This window comes from Arctopsyche grandis, chromosome 6 (assembly GCF_051622035.1).
Source record: "Arctopsyche grandis isolate Sample6627 chromosome 6, ASM5162203v2, whole genome shotgun sequence".
NCBI lineage: Eukaryota > Metazoa > Arthropoda > Insecta > Trichoptera > Hydropsychidae > Arctopsyche > Arctopsyche grandis.
The window spans coordinates 3,744,243-3,771,073 of NC_135360.1; the positions used below are offsets into that span (position 1 = coordinate 3,744,243).

Genomic DNA, 26,831 nt, shown 5'->3' on the forward strand with positions numbered 1-26,831 from the left:
CATGCACCCTTTTTTTTTGATCTTTCAACTTAAAATCTTTCGATTTTCGATCTTTGCCTTCCGATATTTGCGTTTTCGGGCGTTTCACTTTCGGTCCCGTGAGGTAGACCCGGAAATATCGTATGTAGATATCGTGAGTGTGGACGGCGCCATTCATGGGAGGAGAAAATTTTAATCCATCGAAAATTTTAACGGTCAACTTCATCGATCGTATTTCGAGACACTCGAAACACAATTTTCGGCGTGCGGTGTACATCGTCGTGAGGTGAAAAGTGCTCTCGAACAAATCGCCAGAGTCGGAAACGAGCGGACATGGGCGTGAATGCGCGCTCGCTAGAACGCAAATATAAATAAAGTGATGCGCAATGGGCGAGTGAGTTGGGGGCTTGGGCCAGTCGCACTGTCGCACTGTCGCAGTCACGGTCGCCGCGCTCGTCGTCGTCTTCGCCCCGATCGCAACCGCAACCGCAGCCGTAGCCGCAGCCACAGCCACAGCACACGCCACACGCCACGCGCCACACGCCACACTCCAGTGACAACACGGCCTTGGCGAGCGCCCCCCTCGCCCGCCATCGCTACTCGCTCCCCGATCGGATCGCACGGTACTTACGACTAGTATTTAGGGACATAAGTACTTCCCCCCCCTCCCCCCTCCCCCACCCACCCCACCTGCCCTGCCCGTTCTCGCTCGGCCGATTGTTTACCGAGGCGCGCCCCGCCCCCGCCCCCGCCCCCGCACCCTCCCGCGGCGACACCTGCTCTCGGCCTCGCCCCCTCCCCCACCCCACGTCGCGCGCGCTCCGACTCTGACTCCGACTCCGACTCCGACCTGCGAACAAAGTGTTGTTTTTTTCAATGCCAAACGCTCGATATTGAGCAATCAAGTGACGTCTGACGTTCCGCATTATTCATGTGTCAGTTGCGACGCGCCTCTCCCCCCCCCCGTCTCCCCTCCCCTCCCCTCCCCTCGCCCCGCTCGGCAGCGCGCGCCCTCCCCCCGCCACCCCCCCGCGTCCGTCGTCGCCTCTCGCTCGCTCGCCATCTGGACTCGCGCGAGAGAGAAAGAGAAAACAAATGACAAATATCTATTTAAATTCAAATTGATTGTTTTCTTTTGTTTTTTTTCCTCCTGTCAAAATTGCGCCGCGAACAAAGTGTGAACGTCAAAATAGAAATATACGTTAGAATAAAAAAAAAAAAAACGAAGATCTGATCTGCGACCGGTGTTTTGATCCGCGTGGTCAGGTTTTCCGGTCGACCCTCGACGGGTGGGCTCTCGCATTGTTTACGAACATATAATAATAATCTAGATATTGTTACAAGTAGTAGTGCGATAAACATGGTGCGACGATGTGGCAAAAGTTGTTAACAACCAAACGTGCTCATTGTGTGTATGTACGTCGTGATCTAAACGTGAAACGTGACACAAACGGGATTTGTGCAGTCGGTGCGGTATTTTTGATAAAAATTAATTAATTCAGCGACGGTTGACGTTTTCCATTTCGATTTTCTAATACTGTTTGTGAGTGGTTTTTTTTTAATTATGAATTGTTTCATCGTGAAACTCGTTGGATCAATCGAGTGATGTAAATGATACACGGTTGCATAAAAAAATAATGGAAAAGAAAATGAGATGATGGTTTGACAAGATTGCAACAACTTTATAGTAAAAATTTACACGATGATCGAAAACATTCGTCAGACGATGCATCGAAATAAATAATATCGATTATAATGAATAAACTCTTTTGTGTTGAAATTGAAGCTGCAAATGTGTGCTGAATTTTAAATAAAAACAGAAAAATTGTATTTTTTTTTTTTTTTTTTGAAAATGGAAGGCTTTTTACTATATAATGTATTACATACAAATTTGTCTTACAACTTCACTGTGTTACTATTTTATTCCAAATATTATTCTTTAGAATTTGACCCGTCTGCCTACATGCAGAGAAGTCGAGGGCTGTTAAATTTAATGATCGGCGAAGTCAAGTGTACCCGGCATCGGTCATCGATAGGCTCATCTGAAAGCTTCAGAAGTGACACCTGTTATAACCGTGTGTCAGCAGAGTAAACTTAAAATCGCAATAGCACGGCGACAAGTACACAGTTAAATCCCCATTTCGACTGTACGATGACCGCCTCTCCTCGAAAGATCTAGTAGCCTTGCCACGTTTTTAAAGCTGAACATTTAAATGTATCGTTACAATATCTAGCAGAAACGTGCTGACAAAACTGATCGTTGACTTCCATTGAAAAATTGCAAAGTGTACTTAATAACCTGATACGAATCATGTTTGCTTAGTACTCTTAAATAAAATGAAAAGTAATAATAGGAATCGACAAAATGTGTCACGTCAACGCTTCTATTGAAGTGTATATTTTCAGTTTTATCTGCGCTAATCATAACAGATTCTCGCTCATATTGCAAAAGCGAAATCAGCAAACATGGTCGAATCGCACAAACATACCATTATGTACACACACACAAATGTAAATATACACACTGAGGAACCTTTGATTTATTCGACTCATGTGTTGTTTTTTTTTCCGCATTGCAGATCGAGACACGGGAGACGTGGCATAGAAATAGCCCACAAATTCCTCGCGTAGACAATCATCGAATGTTACATCATAACAATAACAACGACAATATACATATAGAGTGTGAACGAGAATGAATTGCGGCGGAGGCGGTCACGGATCGCGAAGAGGCTACGGAAGAGCTGGTGGAGGAGGACGCCCCCCGAGGCGTCACGCTCGCTACAAAGACTATTGGAACTTCAGGTATATCATCGCAGAACCCCATATGTATATATATACATGAATCGGTCGTCAGTATACATGTAATATATTCAATATAATTTATGTTTTAGTGAAAGCGGCGGTCGCAATGAGGGAGGCGGAGGGGGTGGCGGAAACTATTTATCCGGCGGCGGCGGCGGTGGAGGCTATCCGAAGCCGGTGCCCCCGATTCCTTCGCACAGAGACGACTGCTTGCGTGACGACAACTCACACTCCCGTCGAAATGGCATGTGCATCAATTCAAACTTTCATTCGTTGTCGTGTATGTATGTGTGTATTAATTGAACTCTTCGTGTGGCAGATGGGCGCGGAGTTGACGGACGCGTGGACGGACGAGGACCGCACTCACTCCTCGATCAGATGGCTTCCGGCAGCGGCGGCATCGAATCAACAGTCTCGAACCATCACCACCACGTACGTGCACATGATGCGTTTTAGTCTCGTCGTGAGCCGTTTGTACGGTGTATGTTATGTTTTCGCTTTGGGATCAGTTGCAGGATACGAATCCCTTGGCGGCGGCTGCCGGCACCTCTCGAGAACAACAGCCGCCGAGAAAGACAGACAGCCCGTCTCGGAAGCGGCGTCGCATATCCAGGCACACTTCTTCAGGTGGCGAGTCCATGTCCGGGGTGTCGCTGAACGGAGGCGGGGGCCCCGGTCTCAACGGCAACGACAGGGGAGGGAACGGCGCGGCTGGAGGACCCCACTTCATGCACGCACCACCGTTGCTGCATCACCAGTTACCACAGCATCACAATCAGCATCATTCTCAGCAACAGCCCAGGTATCTATTCGCTGTGCATAGTATGTGTCGTTGTTTGTTCCGTGCACGTATCAACTTGTGGGGACATAATCAGGGGGTAATAATCAGAATAACAGTCATGGTTTCGGAATGAGTTTCTTCATGTGTGTAGATAAGTCTAAGGAATAACATTTGTTGAAATATCTACATATAATATAATCATTAGTCGGTTGTAAATGTTTATGTGATAAGGTCGTTAATCTTTTAGGTGTAAAATCGTCAATGACGTCACGAGTTTGAGAAAGTCGCAAGATATATTTGTTTATCTGTACACTTGCTTTAAAAAAAAAAAAAGTGTATTTACATATTTGGTAAAACGAAAAGAAATGATGTTTTTGCATAATACTGACAAATTTTTTTCCAAAATAATTATATTCTATTTATTAAGATAAGTAATTCCCATTATTATTAATAATATCTCTCCACGATCTGGCCATCTTTTCAATGTCTCTTTTATAAAAATTTGGTTCCTATGATTTAAAAAAGGCGTTTAGCTGTCTTCGGAGATGATTTTTTTTATATTGAAGCAAATGTATACTTCGAAACAAAGGATAATCCGATGGTGCAAAGGATCTCTTTTTCATCTCCAGTAAAAATTCTTCTTAGAAGCGGATTGGTTTCATAGCTCCTCAGCAACAAAGAAAAAATGGTCACTCGTTGACCCACGGCATTGCAGGCCCAAACTCTTTGTCTATGTTTTTTCCAAGCATTTTTAAATGATCCTTTACGGTTGACCAGGGAAAGGCAGTGTCTTGAGATAATTTCTTAATCTTTTTACGTGGATTCCACTAGTGATTCGGCTTGTTTAAATTTATGTCACTGTTTTAAAATTTCATGAACCTGTATTGACATTTATGAACTTTCAAAATATCCCCGTAAGTTTCAAAAACACTCGATAGCTTCATTGGAAAAAAACAAAACACACCGCAATTGCATCTCATCGATTTCCACTCATGACATTTTTTCTATGGGTGAAAATAAAAAAAATTAAATGAAAACCGTAACACGATAAACGGAGCTTCAAAATAATACCAATATTGACATTCTTATTCAATGGCGACCAAGAGCAAACTGACTTCAAAAGAGCGCATAATAAAAACGGTCATTTCTTTCCGCTTTACCTAATATAAACTTCAACCGAATATGTATCACCACAGAGCAATCGATGTTTTATCATTTGATAGGCTTTGGAGCTGGTGTTTGAAAATGCTCCAACATCCAGGGTATTAAGTGGTTATGTGAGATATGTTTATATTTCATTTCATGACAATAGAGAGGGTGTGCGGTTTCTGTTTGTCAGCCTCGACACTCTGGCCGATAGGAATTGTACGTAACAAAGCTTTTAGACTAATAGGGATCGAGTTTTATACTGGATTGACACGATGCGAGTACAGTAGCTGTCGTTAAAGAGCCAGAAATTCATCAAACTCTCCCGTTCAGCGAACACGAGAATCTGCATCTGTTAACCCTTTGCCCGCGTCACCAAATTTAGCGAACATGCCCTGTACGCGGCTGCTTTTTTGCGGATTTTGTTATCGCGTTTTCGACTATAAATATAGGTTGTAATATTTTTTTGAATTTTACAACCTATATTTATTTTTTTTGACTACTGCCATCTATTGAATTTGGTAAAGTATACATTTAGTAATATTTTCAACCAAGTTATAAAATTTTAACACAATAGACGGCTCTTATACAGGTTGGAACTTCCAAGACATCTATGCGTGTCTCACGCGCTGAGGGCATGTTCGCTAGGACATGTATAGTAGTCGTACGCGGTGGAAAGGTTAAAGGTGCGATGTATTGGTTGCGTGTAATCATTATCTTCTTGAGGTTTAACAGGAAGATATAGATACATATAACAAAAAGTATATAAGATACTGCTCCAAAAACCGCATTTTACAAGTTATTTATTATTATTTCTTATACACTTAGACTCTCCGTCGCCATTTTGAAACGCCACTTGTGTACGACTAAAATCGACTAAAGTTGAGCACGTTCCAACTCACTTGGGTCGAATGTCAGGGGAAGTTAAATGTGGTCTGTGTTAGGTTTAAACTATATTGAATTGCCGTTGCGATGATTTGCACACTGTTTGAGTTCACAGAATTATCAAATTGGAAATTGTGCACACCGTGCAGTGTAAGATTGCGACTCGACGATAATTTTAATCAAACTAACCCGTGTAAGTAAGTTGAAACGTTTGTGTATTGTGCGAAATGAAACTTCGCAATACGTAAATGAAACGGCAGCGGTGGCGATATGTGATAAGTTTATTTATTCGGAATATGTGTACGGAAATTTATTTAGTCTATGCTTTTTTTCCAGCCCACCGTTGCGAAGAGCTGGAGGTGCGAGTGGCGGGGGCCACGCGGGTGGCCGGTTCGGCGGTCGCGTACCCGACAGACCGTGGGCCGGACCCGAGGCGTCATACGGCCACCCGCCACAACACTTCATGCCGAGTCCACCGCCGCCGCCTCAGCCCCTCATGTTGGACATAAATCAGGTGTGTATTCAATTTTATTTTTACGATCCTCATATCAGGTTGCGTTTTAATTTATACCAGGGAGGCTTAACAGGTAACCCTAACGCGCCTTCCTGTCCAGAAACATTGTACATTTGGTACAAGTATTATACAAAATAAATACATAGCCAGCATAAGAGATTATTGGGTTCGATCCCGGGCTAATCTTTAATATACTGCTGGAATACGTTTCATGTGGCCTTGACGAGAAATGCGGGATACCGTAGTATTACGTTTGATGTTGGTTCATCGCGGAAGGTGGGATATTCGTAGTACTACGTTTATTCTAATAGTATATGGAGAAACATAGATGTCACTACTTTGTGATTGTTGAGCGATTTTTATAATCTATTGTTTGTAATTAATTGTCCGGGAAGGCGCATTGGATTCTTCCTGTCAAGCCTTCCTGGTATATATCTATGTAAAAAATAAAATAAAATATAAATATCAATCAACACCCACAGAGACATCTATGTATGGTCAAATTTGTAAATTTGCAGCATTTTTAAACAATTAACTCGAGATTTGCGAGAAAACGGGAAGGTTGCTAATTGGTTGGAACCGTTTCAATGAAAATTGGATAAAATTGGACAAACCTGTAGTCACAAATCCAAGGTCTGACTAGTGGGATATGAACCTGTGACCCCTTTGTTCAAAGCATTATATACTAACTAGTCTTATTCTGCTGGTTAAATTGGGGTTATAGATTCAATCCGCATATTTTGCGATGTGTTTGTGATCTTTTGTCTGTTTTTTTGCAGGTCGCTGCGAGTGTACCGTTGGGTCGGAGAGAAGTCTGGCCGTATCCACCTATCTACACACCTGCGCCGCCTTTATCTTGTCAGGTACCAACATTCGTTTCATTGTAAAGCCTACTGATTGTTCCATACAGGGGGGGGGTCTCCAACTTTTTTACAACTGCCGACTTGAAATGATTTGCTTCCATTGTTTATATTATTCGTTTTACGACAATTCAATGTATAAGAACTTTTCAAGGTACATGAACACCAATGTGTTTTCAGCAACCAGGGCGACGTATATAGTTTTCTTCCTCGTTTTGGTCAATGTTGAGCGTCGTGGTCATTTTTATCATCTGGGATCCAGTGGAAGATCCGCCTCCACTCTTCCTGGTTCTGTGGAAAGTTGAAAGCAGCGTTTACGGACGATCCCATCAGTTCTTTAATTTTATCCGACCTACCGCTCGCCTTCCCTCTAGTGTTCCTGTGACTACCAGCTTCTCCACACCCTTCCTGGCAATATGGCCAAGGTAGGAAAGAATCCTTTTCGTACATGTAGTGGAGATGAAACTGTCAGCTTATTGAGGGTGCAGTGCGTCTTGTGGTTCATGGAAAGCGCAGCAACCGTATTTCGAAACCGTCTAACGTGTCCCTTTCTGAATTGATGTAAACTGTTTTTTTTTTTATATTTTTTATTTATGAACATTTGAATTCTTTAATACATGCTTAATCTTACATTAATTTTATTAAGAGCAAAAATCTTACATTAATTTTATTAAGAGCAAAAATCTTACATTAATTGCACTAAAGCTATTAAAAATTATTATTATAAAATTACCGGAGCGGAAACAAATCAATCTAATTACTAAATGTGGCCCACTGAAATTGAGTATGACAATGACTTTTGTTGTCTTGTTTTCGTTTAACCCTTTGCCCGCGGCAATAAATATAGCGAACAAGCCTTGTACGCGGCACCTTTTTCGCGAATTTGGCAATCGAGTTTTCGACCTTAAATACAGATTTTAATATTTACTCAAGTAACCAGATATGTTAATTAACACAAAGTATTATTTTAAACAATAAAATACATAAGATATCTCGTAGTTTTGGATTAATTGTCAAATGATCATTCTTCATAATTGTATGAAGACGTGACGTCACATAAACGAGGTTTCAGTATGGTTCCACAAAAACCTAATTTTTGACTGGTATATATTCATTTTAAGCAAATTGAATAGATGGCATTCAACTCTCAGTAATATATTCAACCAATTTTGAACCTTAAAACAGTTGAAATAGGCGCATATAAGGCTCAAAATCCCGTGCAAAGTTCATAAATTCTATGGAAGACAGCCGCGCTACAGACTTGTCGCCCAAAGCTTCCATAGAAGACGGCCGCGGGCAAACGGTTAATTGTATCAATCTCATATATAGTTTATAATTTGAATGCAGGTTCACGGAGTGTATACACACGGGGGTGCTCAGTTGACGCTCGGAGGATATGGACCGCCTGGGGGCTTCCCGGCGCCCCGCGGTTTCCCCTCGCCTCCGTCGCACCACCACCACTACATGCACCACGCTCAGGTAATATAAACGAATTTATAAGAATTTTCTATTCATTTTTTTTTTTGTTCGTTAAAGTAAATTATGCAAGCATGTATCGTAGATGATTGAGCACTGTTATTATAATACTGTGGATTAAAAAAATCTGGTTTATGTTTAGGTCATTCGAAATCAAACACAAGAAATCATTCCCAATTTGTTGTAACTGTTTTTGTTGTTGTATATGTAAAAGTGTAGCTCTGAAGTTTGACAAATTATTAGTAACTACCACTACCCCCTACTACTGTACCACTTCTTCGCTGGACACACACATATGAAAAGGCTTGATTGAGAAATTTAGTTGTCAACGTGTCTCTTATATGTTTGTTTGTATGTTTCGCGTTTGCGCTTTCAGAGGGGAGACGGTTCCGAGATTGGTATTAATCTCGGCGGCGGATCCGACGGCAACACCGGAGGCGGAGGGGACTCTCCGACGTCGCTCTTACCAACCAGTCAGCTCACGCCGCCGCTTCTACTCGGTCCTGAGGTTAGTCACATTGTATCACATCTATTAAAGACCAGTTGACTGTTCAATTTTAAAATTTGCGTCTGGATTAGAGTTTCCAATCCGAGTACTCGGATATACTCGGCCTTTTTTAGGCTACTCGATAACCACAGATTTCAGCCAAACACTCGGATAATCCTCGAAAATAAAACACAAATTTTGTTGAAATATTTTCAAACCGATTTAAATATTTACGAAACTAGATGCTGGTGCAGTCGATGTTTTGTTTATCTAGATTTCTTAGAATTATCGCACACGTGTTTGGGTTCAGGTCAGAGACTGGAAGCTGAAAATAAATTTTTATGTATATCTAAAATTGTTAATTATAATTGAGCCATTAACTATGTTATTCATAACGAATAAGGGATAATTTCGTTTGTTCTTTACGATGCCGCACAGTGCAATATACGTTGTAATTTGGGTATTTTGCAGCTTTTTCTAATTCGTGTTACTTTTATTGTGCATCTTTTTGGCATTGCTTTCCATCCACAAAACGAAGTCATTTCACTCCGATATTCGGTAGAGTATTCATATTGTAAATCGTCGTTTTCGAATTGTCAGGATCTCAGACTTGCAGAATGATTCCTCAGCACGTAACTTGTTCGATGTTAAATAATCCATGGCAAAAAATTTCTTTATATTGAGGGGGGATTATATAGTATAGAGAGCCCGTGATCTAACATATTTCTGTATTATATATAAATTTGATTTTAAAAAGTGTGTTAAACGGAACTTTTTTTCGTCAGGGTCGAGGAAATGGTGGTGGCGGAGAAAACAGACGTCCGGTGCGCCGCATTCGCCATCGGTGGCCGTTGTCGCCGCCTCGTCCTCAACCGCCGCCTCCGCTATTGCACTTGCAACACTTACACCATCGATATCATCATCACCACCATCCACACCATCCCCATCACCACGGTAAGTGTGCCGCATACTATTGTATGTATATGCACGTCCAATGCATCCTTAGCATTAACTTAACATTCTGGTCGTTTTTCAGCGAGTTTACACAGCTTGAGCGCCGGCGGTCCACTTCCACTACCTCCTCCAGGATTCTTCCTGAACTTCCTGTGAGTTGTCACAATGTTGTGGTACGTTTTTCCTGACTATTCTTTCGGATTTACTCATTCCGACTGTTGGTTTTCAGTGCAATGTTTCCCCTGTCGCCGTACAACGGCGCTGAAGTCACCGGTGCAGAGCCACCAGAGACGGAGAACTACGAGGCGTTGCTGAGCCTGGCCGAAAGACTCGGCGAAGCCAAGCCTCGTGGCCTCTCTAAGCCGGAGATAGATCAGTTGCCCAGTTACAAATATGACGCTACAACCCATCAAGGTGAACTGTCGTGGATCAATTACGCCATGCTATTTTTTTTTTGTTGGAGATTCATTTTGTATATGTTTTTATTTTAATTGTCGTGCAGGTGATCAGAGCTCATGCGTTGTATGCATGTGCGAATGGGAAGCTCGGCAGATGCTTCGCGTCCTGCCTTGCTCACACGAATTCCACGCCAAGTGTGTCGACAAGTGGCTACGGGTGAGTAAATAATGTCTCAAATGGGGATTGCAATACCTATACCGATACCGGTAGTATCGGTATTTGTCCAAAAATAAGCCTTCGGTAATATACTGGTATTAAAAAATGAAATACTGATAGTGTAGTAGTAGTGAGACAGAATGTTAAATGACAGAAAACGCAAATATCAGAAGGCAAAGATCGAAAATCGAAAGATCTTAAGTTGAAAGGTCAAAAAAAAATGGTGCATGGTAAACGGTACATACTTAATTTGCGCGAGCAGGATACAACAGGAACAGGCTTTTCCTCCCGTATTAATGTGCATGCGCAGAATGCGGGAGGAAAAGCATGTTCCTCTTGTTCCTGTTGTATCCTGCTCGCGCAAATTACGTGAGTATGTACCGTTTACCATGCACCATTTTTTTTTGATCTTTCGACTTAAGATCTTTCGATTTTCGATCTTTGCCTTCTGTCATTTAACATTCTGTCTCTTCACGTAGACCCGATATATACATATACAATGATGACACGACCGGGACTATTTTTCTAATTAGTGTATGGAAAAAAAAGTTGACTTTCAACAACAACTAATTCCCCAGCTGATGGTTGACTCTTCGATTGCATATCCAGTGCGCGATGATTGGGTATCTGATAAGCCTAAATCGGAATTGCAAATAAAAAACTAAAAAACACTCGTTTCTACGAAACATAATCCTTTATAACTGGGGCGTACCTACTTTACAGTTTTGTACCCGAATATCCTGCATTTGCATATTTGGGTTTGGCGTATTTTTCAATAAACATGTTGAAACATGCTTGCGATATGAGAAGCAATGTTTTTTCTTTATTTTTATTAAAAATTAATTAATCAAAAAATAAATAACGTTAATATCTTTTTTTTTATTTTTTACTATGTCGATAATACCGGTATCGGAAATTCCGATATTTTTTGCAATCCCTAGTCTCAACGAGGGCTCGCCCAATTTCATTGACATTTTTATGCCAGAAATAACCGTAAATCTTTTGATATTATATTTTGTGTCGATTAAACGAATCGAATTTTTCCGCAGGCGAATCGCACGTGTCCCATCTGTCGAGGAAATGCTTCAGAATACCTGTCGGCCGGCGGCGAATAGTGACAACACACCGACGAGACACTTTGCTTCAATTTACGCATGTTACTACTCCTTCAAAAAAACGTATATATATATATATATATATATATATATATACATGTTAGATCATTGTCCAGTCAAAGCAAATCTATATTATATACATAAATACATATACAATCTTCGAACGTAATTAAACTAAAATTAATGCATATTAATGATGAAAACAAAATTTAAAAAAAAATTGAAATGAAAAACTGCTAATAGTTTGATATATATATATATAATAAATATATATAAAATATATGTGTGGTTGTGTGTGCGTGTGCGTTTATCCAGTGTTGAACATTCTCGTGACTTTAGTTTTGTGAAATTTAGATATATTACGGTTACAGATATTCATATATATATATATATTAATTATTATTAGTGTGCTTATGCTGCCCGTACACACACTCGTATTATTATTATATTATATTTGTTTAAATTCACACACACACGCGCATCTTATAATAACACGTTTTTGTGGTGGGATTTATTATTATCATTATATATTATTTTTATTAAAAAAAAAAAAATTTGCTATTAAAACGTCGTTGTGTAAGCGTAATTAAAATGAAAAAAAAAAAACTTTCCGTGTCACATTTTTCTAATCGTTAATTTTTACTTATACTAACTAACGTGTGTGTTCTCTCTCTCTCTCGTTCGTTCTCCTTCGGTGGGTAAGTTTTCGTAAAAGAACGTTTTATATATATATATATATATATATATATATATATATATATATATATTATATTATATTGTGTATTAAAATTGTAGTCGTTAAGTGAAGTTTTTAATTCAAACGGGAAAAAAATCACGTAATAGTTTGGTTGATATATTTTCAAAATTTAGTGAATATATTATATTGTGGTAGACGCGTGTATATTCTTAATATTACTTACGACATTCGGTACGTTATTTTTTTATTATTATTACGTACATATGTAATTCTCGATTTGTAGTGTGCCATAAAATACATGCATAAAATATATATATATATATATATATATATATATATATATATATATATATATATATATATATATATATATATATATATATATTTATATATGTATATATTTATATATTTATATATGTATATATGTATATATTTATATATGTATATATTTATATATATATATATATATATATATATATATATATATATATATATTTATAATGTATTTGAAGAGTACGTTTTCCGTAGCTCGAACACTTTGCAGAATTTTTCTCAAAAGTTTAATAAATGTACCTAAATTTAAGGTTCGTGACTGTGATATCAAAGGGTCTGTCGTTAAAATATGTTTTTAGACAAGGCGTGTTACCTCTCAAATGATTGCTCTTTTGAACTGACCCTTTTTTACTCGAGAAGACCTTATTTATATTTAATTAAAATAACAATAGGGTGACTTGATTGCTATATTTGGTAGTTGTTGTTGTTTTTTTTTAAATAAAATGTATTTTAATGTTGCGAATTTTTGTTGTATTCGAATTTTGATTGATATATGTATGCATATCGAGCGCAATAAAGTGATTGTTTGATGACTTGTATGTGATGTGGTTGGATTTCGTGTACGATTGAACTTTCGGATGTGACAAAGATTCGCGCATGAAATATAATGTGTTTTATATTTGAGGAGAAACTGCCCGCATAATTGTTGGATCAACCGTTAGTTCGGGTACTTTTTATATGTGTATGTATATATTATTTTCATACCGGTGAAAGATTGTTAACGCCGTCAAATTGTCCGTATACCTATATGCATATTTTTGTTTATTGTACGTTTTGTTTATTATATATTCCGTTCGTTCTATTTTCGTTATTCGTTAGTGTTAAAATTAAAAATTATATTTAAATGAAAAAAAAAATCTCACTTAAATTTTTCGGTATGTGTCTTATTTGTAAATGTAGGGTATTTTATGATTATTATTTTTTTCTTATTGTATATGTAGTGTGAGGAAAGCTCGGCGGTTGTGTCCGCACGCTACGACGGCTAATACTGTGATAGTTAGTTACTGAGCCAATGCGAATGAGATTAAATTGCATAAAGAGCGGCGTGCAGCTTCCGGGGTTTGAGTTTTCTTTTCGTAGGTATTATCCATTGGTGAGTTTTAGATAGTTTCATTTTAGTTCAAATAATTTTATACCGCGTGGGACGCTCTGGCCGAGTTTGCCTCTCTATCCTTTGTGCGGTTCGATTTTTACCACGCAATGCGCACACACATTTACATTGTCGTGTTTGTGGTCCGTACGTGTCGGGTTGGTTCTTTTCCCTTTATTATTATTTTAAAGCTTTAAATGTTTCGACGCGTGTACTTTGCACGGTTGTGGTGCCGAAACTTGTCTTTGTCGTCTGTTCAATTTTATTTAATAATATAAAAAAAATCATAGGTACCGTCCATGAAAGCTCTTTGACTCTCATCTTTTGTTGTTTAGTTTGTTTATATTATTATATTATGTGTATTGTATTATATTGTTTATAGGTTTTTTTTTTTGTTTTTTAGCAATAATGATTGTATGATGGCTTACGTACGAATATTTTATAAATGTGCACAATAGCTTTACCAAAATTAAACAAAAAATGCATGGGATTGGGTCTGTTGTAAATTTGTGATATAATAAATAAAAATGTTTTGTATTATTTTTTTTTCTCCTTTTTTTTTGTCGTATTCTCATTGATGTAGTTTCGTGATTTAAATCTGAATTGATTGCCAAAAAAAATTCATTTAGTATTGCTCGATTTTTTTTTACTTCATTTCATTCCACCGTTTAATAAAAAGAATATATTGATTTTTTTTTGTTTTAATTATGTGTGTATGAATAATATAATGCGTTGTGCAATTCAGCTCAATGTGCAATTATTACGGTTATGTGTAAAGAGGATTTTCAAAATGCAATAAAAAAAACAATCTCCAAATTGATATATATATATATATATATATATATATATATATATATATATATATATATATATATATATATATATATATACATAGAATATTTATATACATAGAATAATACTAAAATAGTACATAATGTTATGATTAAAAAATAATAATAGTTTTATATTTTGAAAAGAAGACATGTTACGTGTGTAGAAGTTTAAATGCACTTGAATGTTTTAAAAATAATAAAAACAAATGCCTTTTCATTTTGCACACACAGATTCATTTAATTTTGAATTGTGATAATTCTTTTGTTTATTTTTTTTTATTATTATTATTGTGTATTATCATGATTGTTTTCAAACTTGCGTTTACACTTTTATATACAAAGGGCCACTTTGGATCTGTTGCGTGTGTTAAAAAGTCAATAAATTGCTGAGAATATAAATGAAAAATAACCCCTGTGATTTGTAGCAATAAATTGATGTTTTTTTTTTTATATGATTTGGCTACTTATACATTTTCCGAGCTGGCAACACTTTTTTCAGTATTCAACATTCGCATTGTTAGTTTTGATGTTGGCCACACAATATATATGTTTAAATGGTCATTATTTTTATTAACAATATTGTTTCAAAATCTGATTTCTTTTTTATTTTTATTATATTATACGATATTTTACTTAGTTGTCGATTGCTTAAGTGTGTATTTTTGCCAAAATTTAAATCAAAACAGTGTGCTTTTAACAATTCAACAACGATTGAACGTAAATATATACTATAATAAAGAAAAAATCTCGTTGTGTATACATATTCATATATATATATATATATATAGCTAATTTAATTTGTCTTCCATGTGTAATCACGTTTTCTTGTTGACGATGATGCGATGCCCGTTTACTTCATATACATAAGCTTAGATTGCATATTACGAATAATGATTACTACTTTTTAATAACGATAACCGTAATCCGATATATAGAAAATGCTTATTGTTATATATTTTAAATACTTTTATATAAGGGGTTTTTTTTATTGCTTTTAAAATTATATTTAAAACATTGCGAATATACATAGTTGTCGGTGCCTGTTTTTGGTGTTTAACAAACGGAGCATTCAGTTTGTTTTTGACGAGGTAGGTTCGGTCGGAAACAATCAAACAATTAGTATCTTGAAAGTGAACGTTTTAACCAGCAAGCTGCCAATATTTGATCTTGAATTAGTTGAACATAGAATCCTGAAACACTCGGAACCGAGTTATTCGTCGAAAAATGATGCTTGTAAAACCGTTTTAAACATTAAGTATTGGAGTACAAGCGAGTAAAGTTAATTAGACAAACGAGTGAGTCGCTAGCCTACAAACGGTTAATTGGAAAGTAAATATTCACACTCAAAGATTGTGACGTTGAACGTTGAATTTCCGCTCGAATGTTATCCTTCGACTCCTGGATAGTTTGAAGTGAGCTTTCCGAGTTGAATAGCCTCACATGAAGACATCGCCAAGCGATGTCTCAGTTACTTGCATGGATTTTTTGCAGAGTGAATCCATTTGAAGAATATAAAATCCAGAGATTATGCCGAAGAAAATGATGGATCTGATCTGATGCAAGACAACTCGTCCCAATGGCACTGTCCTTGTCGCATGATGATATCCTATAGCCGAGTATATATTTGATTTTCAAGTTTCTAATCGTCTTATTGTTTCCGCCTCATCTTGTTTATGCTGGGATCTGATTAAAATAAGGTGGCCATTTGTACTGGTTTTTTTTTTTTGGTATCTTTACCGGCAGAATCCTTAGAATTGGCCTGTTTATAAATATTCAAATCATTATTTTTTGTTTTCATAAATGTGCATATATGATTTTCGAAAGTTCTTTAACGTTCTTAACTGTTTGCCCGCGGACGTCTTCTATGGAAGCTTTGAGCGAAAAGTCTGTAGCGCGGCTGTCTTCCATAGAATTTCTGAACTTTGCACGGGATTTTGAGCCTTATATGCGCCTATTTCAACTGTTTTAAGGTTCAAAATTGGTTGAATATATCACTGAGAGTTGAATGCCATCTATTCAATTTGCATAAAATGAATATATACCAGTCAAAATTAGTTTTTTGTGTAACCATACTGAAACCTCGTTTATGTGACGTCACGTCGTTGAACAATGACGACGATACGTCTCAATTGTATGAAGAATGATTATTTGACAATTAAGCCAAAACTACGAGATATATTATGTATTTTATTGTTTAAAATAATACTTTGTGTTTATTAACATATCTGGTTACTTGAGTAAATATTAAAATCTGTATTTAAGGTCGAAAACTCGATTGCCAAATTCGCGAAAAAGGTGCCGCCGCGTACAGGGCTTGTTTGCTATATTTATTGCCGCGGGCAAAGTGTTTAGAAATGTTGTTTTGACAATAATGTCCTCGTTTTGTTACATAACCTAATCTAATATATAATTTCGAAAGAGACTTCGTATGTGTGTTTGTTTTTTTGGTTTATAAAATCCGCGATTTTCAATTTAATAAAAAAAAACAAATGAATTTAAATAAAATAAAACTATTCAAATAGATTTAATAAAATGTTTACTATTAGATTGGCCGTGTTTAAGCGGTTTATATTACAAATACCGAGCGAAGCCGGGTAAAAACACTAGTATCATATAAAATGGTCACCTTAGATGAAAAGATATATAAAACTGGCAACGTCTCCGGAATCGATGAGTTGGACTAATTTGTGAATGCATTCGTATATCGACGAACATATCTTAACTGTTATTAATCGTGTGTATTACATTTCTAACCAAATATAATTATTTAACCTCATTCCAATGTGCCACAAACGAATAGAGTATGTATTTTAAGTTTTTTTTTTTGACATTTTGATTTACACCGTATAAATTAAATATATTGACAAATAAATGGATACGTTTGATCGGCGTATTTATAATTTGTATTATTTGTCTTTTTAAATCAATATTCCGATCAAACAAACGTTAGTTACCTCTTTTTCCATAATAATATAACGTCCTGCACGAAAATAACCAAACTATATTGAACAAAAAAAACGAGGAATATTTTATATATAGATAACGCACGCCTTCTCAAAATGTAAATGTAATCGAAAATTGCATATCAATTTGTAATCATTACGATGCAAAAAAAAATTACTTTATTTCTCGGCTTTAATTATCACTATTATTATTTTAATAAACATGTTTTTAAACTATTCTGTTTTTTTTTTTTTATTATTATTAATTGTTTTTACAGATTATGTACAATATACATATATATATATATATATATATATATATATATATATATATATATATATATATATATATATATATATATATATATATATATATATATATATATATATATATACATACTTATACCTTTTTATCGTAGCGCTTCATTGCATAAAGCCCGGATAAGTCTCGAGCCTTAGAATATAGAGCGTGACGTCACACACTATACAGTCCCACATGAAATGTTGGTTCTGGATAAGTTCATGAGCTCATCCGGGTTTTTCAACTTACGCTATGCATTTTGTGTGTGTGTGTGTGTGCAAATTGTTATGTATACATGTGTATGTTTGTGTACACGATCAGTGTACAACCTCAATCTATTTTATATTATGAATATTCGAAGACAAGGGATATTTTATAATAATATTATGTATGCGGTGTTTCAATCGATCGGTGCTTGGCTTCGGGTGTAGCCAAAAACGAAGTCATTCGAATGTATTTCTTGGTTATTTGAAGTGTTCCGAGGTGGATTATGCTAAACAGATTGAGACTCAAGAAATTATATATATATTTAATACATAAATTGAAACCATACATGACATCTATGGTCAGACAATACGTTCAATAAACATCGTATACAATACGATCAATAATATTTTCATAGAACAATACGAATATATATATACAATAAACATCCACAGAGGCATCTATGGAGAGAAACCTGAGATATAACACAATAACTTAAGATTTCGCGAGAGAATTGGGGAGGGAAAGCCAATTTTGCAGGAATCGTTTCAATGAAAATCAGAAAAGTTGGCAAACTCTGATAAGAAACGGCCGACCGGGTTACAAACCATGGTTTGGCCAGTAGCAACCAGTGTGACTCGAACTCACAACCACACTGACCATAGGTCATGGCACAACTGATAAATTAGCAGAAATAAATTTATAGCACTCAATAAATGTTCATACATAATTATAAAAAATTGTTTGCTATGCAAATCCACAGTTTTCAATTTATATACTTCCAACTCCATAGTATTTCAACTCGAAACATTGCAAGTTTTCATATAAACATATGTGTTATGGGACAGACTCGTATATAGCCAGCAGTTTAGTGATGCTAACCACCGAGAGGCTCTCGGGTTCAAGCCCCGGGTTGACCTCGATTGAAAGGACTTTATTCTGAGTATTTCTGCAGTGCTGCTGGTCAGACTTTGTGACTCCGAGTCGATCGTTTCCCATCAGAACTTGCCAATCTATCTGATTTCATTGTTGAAAGGATTCATCGTCAAATTGGCAAAACCATCCTACCCACTATATCACCACTGTTTGAATATAATGTCAAATTTATATATGTATAATCTTAATACTATAGATTTCGCTCAGCGGCAACCCATAATGGGATCAATTAAATTAAAAGTAAAAATATCATGCTCGGAACATTTTAAATATCATGTACATGTGACGTTCTGAAAACCAGACTGGTACAAGTGACATTTTTAAAAAAAGCTGGTTTAAAGTGCTAAAATAATAGCATTTCATATATGCTATTATTATATTTTCTGGTTTTCAGTCCGTTATATATTGCCTATTTATTATATTTTCACAAAATAAATGTTCAAATGTAAAAAAAATCTAATTTTCATTATATTAAGTATTCTAATACAGACTGACATATTTTAGCAGCTTTCGAAGTTGAATATCGCATTTTGAAAACACTGCTTACATATATATTTATATACATATAATATATAGGTTTTAAGTTCGAATTGTTTAATGTTGCTAGAAGTTTATATATTACTATACTAATCGCAGAAGCAATATATACGTAGCGTATAAGTTTTTAATTTTGCCGCATTACTTTCTCCACACCTCCGTGTTTAAATCCAGGTATTAATTCGTAAACGTTATTGTACAAATCGGGCCGTCTTCGACGAAGAAGATGGTCCAAAATTTAGAATTGTATGCAAAAACAAAAACAAAAACAAAATTAAAAAAAAAAAGAGAAAAACTAGAGCCTCGCTAAGTTAGTTGTAAGTTATTAACTTAGCAGCTCATATCAAAATATATATAATATATATACGTGTATATATGTATCAACAGAGCACTTATAATCTTCTAGTAGGTATTATTGATTACGGATAAATGTATAAAATAAAGTAAAATAAAACAAACAAAAAAAAAAAAACATAAAACATTATATTTTCAGCCATGTATGTATGTATGTAGTTTGATGATCGTCCACCGAAATTCCTTACGTTGGTCACATTTATGGTCTTTTGATATTTTGGCTGCCGTACGTGACGATACGGTGTGGTAGAAGTACGGCGCAACGGGCCAAACTGTCGAATCAGATTTATTTTAAATGTAAAAATGTCAAGGAATCATGTTTTTATAGTTTTCCTGCCTACTGAATATTTTATATAAATGATTGTAAATTTTCCAATAAATATGTCCAATTTCTCCATTGATCTTTTCATTCTCATTCATCAGCCGTATCTATTTATTTTTATTCATTTATTTATAGCAAATTGCTAATGAATATATATGTATGATAGGTATAACAAAAGTAACAACCAAAATTATAACATAATTAACAAAACTACATATAATTAGTAGAACATAACATAATATTATAATGCTAAACATTGCATGGTGCCACTTAAGAGGGCTGGACACCAGCGCCTTGTCCATACAAACGTATTACACTTCTCCCTTCCTCAATTATGGCACTAGAGAAATTATTTTTTAATATGCTATGGATATCCACCATTGGGATGCATCTATCGTTTTATTTTTTTGATTATTTATTTTTTATAGCGGCTAGGAGCCGCCAAACATCTATAAAATCGCCTCTTTTTTACACCCACAAAAAGAGTCCAGCTTGCTTATTTAACGGTCGATTTAAAAAAAATACGCACATAGTTGCACAGAAAATATCTTTCTCATACCGATGATGAAATTTTTTTAAAAATTGGTCTAATTTTGTAGGAGAAAATAGGAGAATACGAAACCTCGATTTTGTCGATTTAAAATACGTATTATCTGGTCGAAGCGAAACTGTCGCATTCACTCAATATATATATATATATATATATATATATATATATATATATATATATATATATATATATATATATATATATATATATATCGAAGAAAGGAACGGCAACAAAATTAAGGTTTCGGGTGTACAGCCCTCTTAAGTATGCGGTCTACCTTCGCATATTACATTAACCAGTAGCATAGCTCGGTCGTTAAGCTACTGCTTAACACCGAGAGGCGCCGGATTCGATCCCATGAGCTGACCTCGATTGAAAAAAATAGTATAGTATTAATAACAAAAATTCTATTGATAACTGGCTTACCTCGATAAAATAAACGAATTTTTGTTATTTATCCACAAGAATAGTCGAAATATGATTTTTCTAAGTGGAATTTTATTTAATTCTCATATAAAGACAATTTAATATATTATCCCTATTAATTCAATTCAGATTCGTGTAAATACTAGTACGAGCTTTTAGCTCGAATTTTACCGATTCAAAATTCAGCATACTTCCAATTAACCCTTTTAAATGACAACAAAAAATAGTGTGGCCAGAACACTATCCCAATAAACATGTTTCAATAGAAAATACTCAATTATAAAATAGTATTAACAGTGGGAAAAAATCCCAAATGAAAATACGTACTTTTGACTTTTGATTTGAACTGGACGACTACTTATAGAGATTTGAAAGCTGAAAAGTACTACAAATAAAAGATAAAATACCCGATTATTCCAATATTCATTTTGAACAGGAAATTGACAGATAGTTATCGTTAGTATGATGGACTATTCGGCTGACAGACGTTCCGTTATAAAGATTTTAGTGACTTTGTGACCAGTAATCACCCAACCGAAACGAACATTCTAGATACATTCGAAATGTGGTGCTGGAGACAGATGCTCCGCATACCATGGACCGCAAGACGCACAAGCATCTTCATCCTCAGGGTTGACTGAGCAGAGAGCTGACAGACTCTTCACAATATCTAAGAAAATGGTTCTTTCATACTTTGGCCATATGGCCAGGAAGAATGTGGAGAGGCTGGTAGTCACCGGAACGCTGGAGGGAAGGCTGGCGAGAGGACAATTTCCCAAGAGATGGTCTGACCAAATCAAGGAACTAGTGGGATCGTCTCTTAACTTGGCACAGAACCGGGAGTGAAGGAGGATTGTCAATCAAATCCAATGTGATACCAATGACCACGATGCTCAGCATTGAGCAAACGTGAAAGAAGAATTGATTGGCCTGAAAGTCTTTGACATCAAGAAAAGAATAATTTCATATCAAATCTCCATTTGAAGGCGTCAAAATTAAAGATTTAAATAATGTTAAAAGGATTCGGCAATGAAAGTCCTCCTGAAAAATATGTTAACATTTTATGTCTCCAGCTCCCAATATTGAATCAAGCTCAATTTTCCAGATAGTAACGATTTAAATAAAATAAACACAACATTCATATATATATAAATATATTTCGCATATAAGCATGTACAAAAACAAATCACATAGCAATCGCTTGTTTGGTCTTCTTGTTGCTTTTGACGGGCATTTCTATCTGCTGCCAAGGCATCCGATGTGAAGATAGCGTATACCGCTTTTTCGGGGCTTTCCTTAGAGTCCTCATCTTTGACACGGAAGCGATACCCCGTCGCTGGAGCGAGACAAAGTGTTCGGACAAACCGCCACCTATATAAACAAATTAAAAATGAGAATCAATTTTTGACATATACATATACACGTGCGTATACTTTTAATATTATGTGGGTTACCTTGAGGTTTAACATTCCTTAAATTGCCACACAAATCTTCCGAAGCCTGGTAGGTGGCTGGCGGCTCTTCGAACGTTCGTGCAGATATCTGAGGGGTTTTTATAGTGGACGCTTTCTTGACACTTCGGGTTTGACGCTGAGCCTCGTGCAAACTCTCCTGTTTTTGCAGAGCGTCCTTGATGAACCTCAACCTAATGAACGACAGTTTTGATTATTTACAAAACAAAAAAATAAAACGAACGCAAATTCATCAAAAAAAAAAAAAAATTCGGATGTGACCAACCCATGACTTTATCTATGCATTTGAGGAATATAAGATAGTTAAAAAACTAAATTCGATTATTAAACATACATACACGTTCACACATACCGGTTATGAGAGCATCTTCGATATAGATTAAGCGCAAATGTAGGGAAACTTACAAAAGACAAAAGTTCTACTTCTGGTTGTCGGATTTTGTACGAAATTTTTTTATTACTTAAAATCACTAATTATTATACACATTAAATATCAAGAAAATAAAATAAATTAAACAAAATAAAATAATGAAATATAGTTTAAAAAAAAAATACTACCGGTTTATGAATTTTGAACAAAACCTTATCAGCTCTAAATTAGTGCATACAGAATACAAATATAAATTTTCAGCTTGATACGTTCAGGGGTGTGGAAAGAATCGTGGTCACAACATTTTTGACCTTTTCAAGAGGAAAAAATCCCACTTCCGGTTTATAAAATTTAGTGATTTTTTTTTATTTTCATCACATTGATACAATAATAATACTGGAATTTTTTCGTGAAGAGCACGCATCTTTAAGGGGTCGATAAAATAGTGGAAGAAAAATCGAACAAGAGTAAACTGCCACTTCCGGTCGACGGATATTAACCAAATTTTATACACAACTTGTTATTAAGCTAAAATTTCAGTTCAAAAAACCAAAAGGTTTCTGAGAAAAACATACAAAAACCTCGATTCTCTAGAGTAAAAGTATTACTTCCGGTTCAGGTAAAAATATTCAAAATATATTAGGGTGTAAAATTTATAATTGCTATTACGTGTAAAAAAACTTCTGTTTCGGTTAGCGGTTTGGGAGATAATTGAAATCAAAAACTTGAAAAAAAAAGAGGACCCCTTTAAAGGGACGTACCATTTCCGGTCAACTTAAAAATTTGAAAAAAATTTACGTCGTATCGATAAGAATTTCAGTGATCGATATTAAGTTTCAGCTCGATAGGACTAACGGTGTTCAAAAAATCCTCAAAATACACACTCATTTTTTCTAGATCTTGAAAGCGTGATCAGTGATCGATTCTGATTTCAAATCAGTCAAAATCTCGAGTTCGAATTTTCGCACAATCACAAAACTTCATCTATTGTTACTACATACATACATAGATAAAATAAAAATGTATAATTACTTATAAATGTCGGCTAATTTCTTCTTCTCTACAGCTTTGTCTTTAGCTTTGCCTTTCTCGGCATTATGTTCTTTAATATGCCGTTTGGTTTTCAAGTCTTTCTTTTTGTTTTTCACCGGAGCGTTTATAGGTTTGTATTCCTCTGTGTTATCTTGCTCGTTCTCCTCTGGTTTATCGTCCAATCCTTGTCGAAGTTGTTCCATATTTTCTTTCTACAATTTTTAGTCAAACTATGATCTACTAGATTCATTAAACCGATTATAAAATTAGCAACACATACATATAATTCTGCCGCTGTGACTTTTCTGAACATCTTCGATGTGACTTTGTCGAGGTGCTTCTCATCCTTGATTATCTTTAACTCGGTGTCTACAACGTCTTGCAACAGTTCTTGGTGAGCCTGAATTTTAAATCCAATTACATTCGATCTGATTCAATTAAACAAAGACCGAAATGAAACGTAACATACCTTATATGTAGGATTATAACTAGTGCCTTCATGAGGAACTGAAATAGACGGAAAACCTGATTTGGGAGGTTGGGGTTTTTTTGTTCTAACTTTCAGATTATTACAAAGCACTGTATCCACACTGAGCCACTCCTTGATGGGTTCATTTTTTTTTATTTGAATAGTAGCTGGAATGAAACACAATAAAATAAACACATTGTACGTTCAACACTTGATTTTACTACTGAACTTACTTTCGTCTTCACCCCAAAGATCTCTAGAAAACTCTGTGCAACTTCTCTTAAACGCTTCCACTCTACTTCTGTGCAATTCCCTGTTGATTTTGACATCGTTGAGTTTGCGTTCGGTGACGCCGCTTCTCAATTTCTTCTTGATCGTGTGTCGACTGAGGGTCGCAAGCTTAGTGTGGTTTCTTTTACCGCTAGGGTCGGATACTTTAGACGTGTTCACCAATGCTTGGAAACAGGCAGGTTCCTTCTGCTGCAACAGCCTTCTGCGTTCAAGTTTTGTCAGATGTCTTCCACTGTTCTCTTTGATTTTAGTTTGATTTTTAGACGGTGCAGTATCGACCACGAAAAGTTCATCGTCTGGTTTGGTTTCAAAATTTGTACTGAAACAAAAACACAATTATAGGTTATGTATGAATAAATAAGATTAGTATACAAATGCAACGAATGTATGTCGTAGGTTTACCCAAGTCGCTGCTGGAGCTGTTGGTCTTCGAGAAATTCATCAAGACCCGGAAGTCGAGCTTTTCTCCATGACTGTTTGCTGCGGCCTGAAGCCCTAACTGAGCCAGGAACTTTGCCACCAACCATGCTTATGTCAAATGACCACGTGCAAAGAAACAACTGTCAAACAACAGAGTCGACAACGTAAAGATAAATTAACAAAATGATTGAGCATAACCTGAAGCGAAGTGATTAACAATTTCATGACACATATTTTACGAGAGATAAAAAGACATTCATGTGGATTATGCTGCGTTTATACGAGGCCAGTTTTTAAAAGATTCCACTATGCCAAGACAATATTGGCCTCCTCTAAATTCAACATTTTCTATTTTTGATGATCATAGCTATTACAGAGTTTGAATTATATTGCTATGGTTATATATATTATTATATATATTATTATGGTTCCCTCATCACTGAGGATCGTGACTATGATGTCCGGTCAACCAGCTGCCTCCATTCAGTTCTAAATTCGGCCAGGCGAAGACTTGCTACCATGGAAGCGCCCGTCGCTGCAGATACTTGGTCAGTCCAGCGTGCGGGGGATCTGCCTCTGGCTCTTCTGCCTTCGACGCTACCAACCACAACCAACCGCTTCAGGCTCTCCTCACCTCTTCGTGCAATGTGGCCGAAGAACTGCAATATACGTTTCAGGCATATTGTTGACAGTCTATCCTTGATTTTTAATTCTTCAAGAATAGACACATTCGTGCGTTTGTCGGTCCAAGGCACGCGCAGTAGCCATCTCCAGGACCACATCTTGAAGGCATCGATTCTCCGTCTATCCGCCACCTTCATGGTCCACGTCTCGACACCATAAAGGCAGACAGAAAAAACGAGACTCTTCACGAGACGGATTTTGACAATTAGTAATAGACTTAGCTTTGACTTAGCAATTTTACCAAGAGTTTGAATTAGATCGTCAAAAAACCGATAAACGGATTATTTTGTACTGTGGCGGCTCGCTTATACGACATGGTCGAGTTTGGTTGCCTTCCTGCGAGTGGGGACCAACCCGGCTGGGTTCGGAGTGCTGCTACTCACTCTGTCTTCAGCTGTCATATAATAAACACGTGCATTAACATGCCAGTCGTCTCATTCGTTCATCCTCCATACTGGTGACCCCCGACATCGAGCCACGCAGCCTCGATCAATTTCAACATGCCGCTCATCCCTGCCTCGCCGAGTCAGGCGGGAGAAGCTACCCGCCGCGCCCCCATCGCCATCAACACGCGTCGCGGCCCGCGGGTGACAATAAACGAGCAGACACGGCTACCTACCTACCTACCTACCTACCGACGTCCAGCCACAACGTCGACGACAGGTGCTTTTAAAAAATGGGGGAGCGAATGAGACGACGATCTTGACAGCTGGATGTGGAGTCATGCGCGATCCACTACACATAGAACGGTCATCCAGCACCACAAGACATACACCACCTCAGCACCATCATCATCATCATCATCATCAAGGCCCCGTCCGTCCCCACGAGCGTCGTCACGCCGAGACGGGCGGTAGCGCTACAACACCTCCACGAGCCACAACGACTCACAGTCCAGCTCGGAGTATCATCAACCACATCGATGCCCCTGCCGCCCCCGCCGCCCCACCA

The 26,831-nt window shown here is 36.7% G+C and overlaps 2 protein-coding genes across 3 annotated transcripts; one reads left to right on the forward strand and one right to left on the reverse strand.

Moving 5' to 3' along the window:
- The first annotated feature begins 292 nt into the window (after positions 1-292).
- mura (ring finger protein murashka) lies at positions 293-14,425 on the forward strand. 2 transcript variants are annotated; one of them, XR_013260763.1, is made up of 15 exons: positions 309-602; positions 2,559-2,784; positions 2,874-3,028; positions 3,104-3,216; positions 3,294-3,586; positions 5,933-6,110; positions 6,890-6,973; positions 8,318-8,449; positions 8,823-8,954; positions 9,719-9,887; positions 9,970-10,039; positions 10,117-10,301; positions 10,390-10,502; positions 11,552-11,680; positions 14,141-14,425. XR_013260763.1 is itself a non-coding variant. In XM_077433730.1 (14 exons), exons 2-14 carry the CDS (start codon positions 2,675-2,677, stop codon positions 11,615-11,617), a joined length of 1,800 nt encoding a protein of 599 aa, XP_077289856.1. In that variant the 5' UTR covers positions 293-602; positions 2,559-2,674; the 3' UTR covers positions 11,618-11,819. The 2 variants fall into 2 exon arrangements, 1 of the variants encoding a protein (XP_077289856.1); XM_077433730.1 differs by lacking the exon at positions 14,141-14,425 and having other exon boundaries at positions 293-602; positions 11,552-11,819.
- A 7,855-nt stretch (positions 14,426-22,280) lies between these two features.
- Positions 22,281-25,380, reverse strand: LOC143913538 (ribosome biogenesis protein NOP53). The gene is made up of 7 exons (XM_077433396.1): positions 25,179-25,380; positions 24,719-25,095; positions 24,486-24,652; positions 24,297-24,416; positions 24,017-24,228; positions 22,597-22,787; positions 22,281-22,513 (listed from the first exon to the last, which is right to left on the reverse strand). The coding sequence occupies exons 1-7, from the start codon at positions 25,301-25,303 to the stop codon at positions 22,329-22,331; spliced, it is 1,377 nt and encodes a 458-aa protein (XP_077289522.1). The 5' UTR covers positions 25,304-25,380; the 3' UTR covers positions 22,281-22,328.
- Positions 25,381-26,831: the final 1,451 nt, after the last annotated feature.